This window comes from Propithecus coquereli, unplaced genomic scaffold, assembly GCF_000956105.1.
Source record: "Propithecus coquereli isolate 6110/MARCELLA unplaced genomic scaffold, Pcoq_1.0 Scaffold149, whole genome shotgun sequence".
In the NCBI taxonomy this organism is placed as follows: domain Eukaryota; kingdom Metazoa; phylum Chordata; class Mammalia; order Primates; family Indriidae; genus Propithecus; species Propithecus coquereli.
This window is the reverse complement of record NW_012139302.1, coordinates 2,747,933-2,751,211: the sequence shown is the minus strand read 5'-3', so window position 1 is coordinate 2,751,211 and position 3,279 is coordinate 2,747,933. Positions and strand designations below refer to the sequence as shown.

The 3,279-nt window shown below is 48.6% G+C and overlaps 1 protein-coding gene across 1 annotated transcript in view; it reads left to right on the top strand.

Moving 5' to 3' along the window:
* Positions 1-34: 34 nt before the first annotated feature.
* The window catches only part of JAM2 (junctional adhesion molecule 2), a 70,638-nt gene continuing 67,393 nt past the window's right edge, over positions 35-3,279 (top strand). Inside the window, exon 1 of the mRNA XM_012640154.1 lies at positions 35-292. Within this exon, the coding sequence (XP_012495608.1) occupies positions 226-292 (67 nt within the window). The 5' untranslated portion in view covers positions 35-225. The remainder of the gene's footprint in view (positions 293-3,279) is intronic.

Here is a 3,279-nt window from a genome sequence, read left to right as displayed (position 1 = left end):
CCCCAGCCCCCCTGAAGGAGCCGCCCAGAGCCCCCCAGCCCGGGGCAGCAAGACCTGCCCTCGGCTGCCGGCTGGGAAGGCGCGCGGGGAAGCGGGAAACTGACATCCCACCAGGACCCGCCCCTCCGCCGCCGCCCCAGAGTTCAAGGGCCCCCACCGGCCTCCCGCGCTCCTGCGGCCGGGACCCTCGACCGCGGCGGAGCGGCCGGCTCGGGCCCGGGGAAGATGGCGAGGAGGAGCCGCCACCGCCTCCTGCTGCTGCTGCTGCGCTACCTGGTGGTCGCCCTGGGCTGTAAGTTGCTCGGGTACCTCTGCCCTGCCACCCGCTCCCGCTCGGACCAGCCTCCCGAGACCCGCAGCCGCCCGAGCGGCGCTCGCCGACCGCGTCTCGGCGGCTGCGGGCGGCGGGTCTGGGCGGGCAGCCGACTTTGCACCCGGCGAGCCGGGACCCGGGGGTGCGGGCGGGTGCGGGCGGGGGGCCAGAGGTCTTGGGTTTCTTGTCAATAGCGTCTGATTTTGTCAGTTTTACTTAGAGAAAATTAAGAGTCCCCCACTAGCCGGTTCTCCTCTTTTTGCAAAGTTGGGGTAAGTTTTCGAAGACGCAGGGGCGTGATTAGAATGCAGAACTAACTACTCGGGAGATGCTAAGATCCCAAGAAAGATGGCATCGCCCCGAGGCAGGGCCGGCCACGCTTTAGGTACCGGACGAGGGGGCCCTGTCTGCGTGGTCTCGGCTTTTAGCGCCCCGGCCGTGCGGGTCACTTGCGGAGCACCTGCGCGGCGGGAGCGGGGGAGTTCGCGGCTGCTGAGCCAGAATTACCCTAATCCCCTCCACCTGCACGTCTACGTTCGGTTAGAGGAGTCCGGTCTGGCGTCTCTAGCCAGCTGCTGTGTCCTCAGGGGACGTCCGGCGGGACGATTGCTAGAAAGATGCAGGAGCCCAATGATCCAGTGGCTGGGGAGACGTCGTCCCAAAGCCAATTTCACGGGATGACTTTAAACAGGATTTTCACAGCTTCTGGGCTCATGGGATTTAAAATCCTGGGAACGTTGCCTTTTCTTTTCTTCGCGTTAACTTTTTAGGAAAATGCAGGAAATTACAATAGACCTTCAGCAATGAAGTCCTGCTTTTGCTTTTTCTTTCAGTTCCCCCCTTTTTCCTCGTTTTTCTTTAGTTCTCTCTTTTTTTCTCTTCTTTCCTTTTTTTTTTTTTTTTGGTGTAAAATGAGTTATTGTTGCTATTCAAGTTCTGGTAATACAATGCTTATAATACTTACAATAACCTGCCGGATGAGTGTCTAGTACCGCGGTATAGTGATATTTTCTCACGCTCTCCCTGCCCAAGCTATGTCCCTTTGTGGGGGAGTAAGGTGCAGATTGTCTCAGGGAAGGGACATGTGCTGACCTATATTATAGAAGATCAAACTAGGAAGGCAAAGTTTCACAACAAAACCCTTATGCGATTTTGAAATAACAATTCGTATCGTACTGAACACACAGAAAAAATGAACAGTGGTGAAAAGCAACAAAGAGGCAGGCTGAAGGAATTGTAACAACAGAACTGAGAAAGTTAGGTATTCCACTGAAATCCTAAATTTCAAATAAAAAAGACTGTGCCTTTTAGTGTAGAACTGTCACTAACTAAAAACAGAAAATTGTTTTTCTCTGCTATTCAGTCATCAAAATAGAAACAATACATTCTTAGCTTGAAAGTGTAGCAGAGAAATAACTAAGAGACAAACTAAGGCTTAGATGAATAAGCAAATAACCTCTTCTTCAAACTTTGTGTTAATATAACACAGTGGCTCAGCTAACCCTTGTTCCTATGGGGCAGCAGTCTGCAACCTTTTTGGCACCGGGGACAGGTTTCATGTAAGAGAATTTTTCCACGGACTCTAGGGGCGGGGTGGGGGGATGGTTTCAGGATGATTCCAGTGCATTACATTTATTGTGCATTTTATTCCTCTTATTATTATATTGTAATATAATAATGAAATAATTATACCATTCACCATAATGCAGAATCAGTGGGAGCCCTGGGCTTGTTTTCCTGCAACTAGGCGGTCCCATCTGGGGGTGACTGGAGATAGTGACACCTGAAGTGTGTTGTTTATGTCCAGTCTACTCTGTCTTCTCGTTTTGGTTGCTGTCACTGCAGAAAACCCTGCTTTACAATGATAGGATGTGGGAAATGGACGCAGGCTTTTCAGTGCTTTTGTGGCAATCTCAGGATATCCTACCTTGACTGTGATCCGAAACATATGGAGATTTGAAGTTGTCTCAAACATACTTTTAATGTCACCATCATTTGCAATCTCAAGCAGTTGATCCTCTTCTAGCATGGACAAAGTCAATTCACCTGGCTTAGTCACAAATGGGTCTCAGATCCATTCCTTCCCAGTTCGGGGTCTTTGTGGTTGGGAGGTAATGCTCAAACTCTTTTGAATGCTGAGATAGGTGATCATGCACCAGCTGGGAGAAAGAAGAACCTGGCTCAGTCTCTTTCGAAATCTCTGCTAATGTTTGAAACATGTCAAAAATTCCAGTATTCACTCATTGCCCCCATAATTCCAGTTTGGCTTTGAATGCAGCCACTCTGTTTGCCGACTTGAACACAGTTCTCCCCTGAAGTGACAGATTGAGTTCATTGAGCAGGTTGAATACGTTATACAAGTAAGCAAGTTTTATGACCCCTTCTGTGCACACTAAAATGTTCTGCCAGTGGTGATTGTTTTTCTAAAAGAAATCTCTGGAGCAGCTCTAGTAACTCAAAAGCTCTGGCCAGTGATCTACCTTTAGAAAGCCATCTCACCTCTCACATCTCACATAAGGGAAGTCATATGTGCTCTGCGTTCATCTCCTCACAGAGCTGTGTGAACAGATGTGAGTTAAGGGCATGTGTTAGGTCATTAAATATGAAATGTCTGATTTTGAATCAAAAGTTCATTTGTTATAACTCAAACAAAAAGCAGTACAATTAATCAAAGTATGTGCATAAACTATTCACACAATTTTGCCATCTCAACGGTAGCTTGTTTATGCCAGCAGCAAAGAAGCCTGGAAAGGGAGTGGCCATAAAACTGCGAAAGACGTTTTCCACAGCTTGTTGATACTTGAATATTTATCATTGCAAGAAGTGGTCCAAAGCCTGGAAGAAGTGGTATTCAGTTGGTGCAAGGTCTGGTGAATATGGTGGATGACAGAAAGTTTCTAAGTCCAGCCTCTGTAGTTTGAGCAGCGTCGTTTGTGCGACATGTGGTCAAGAGTTGTCTTGGGGCC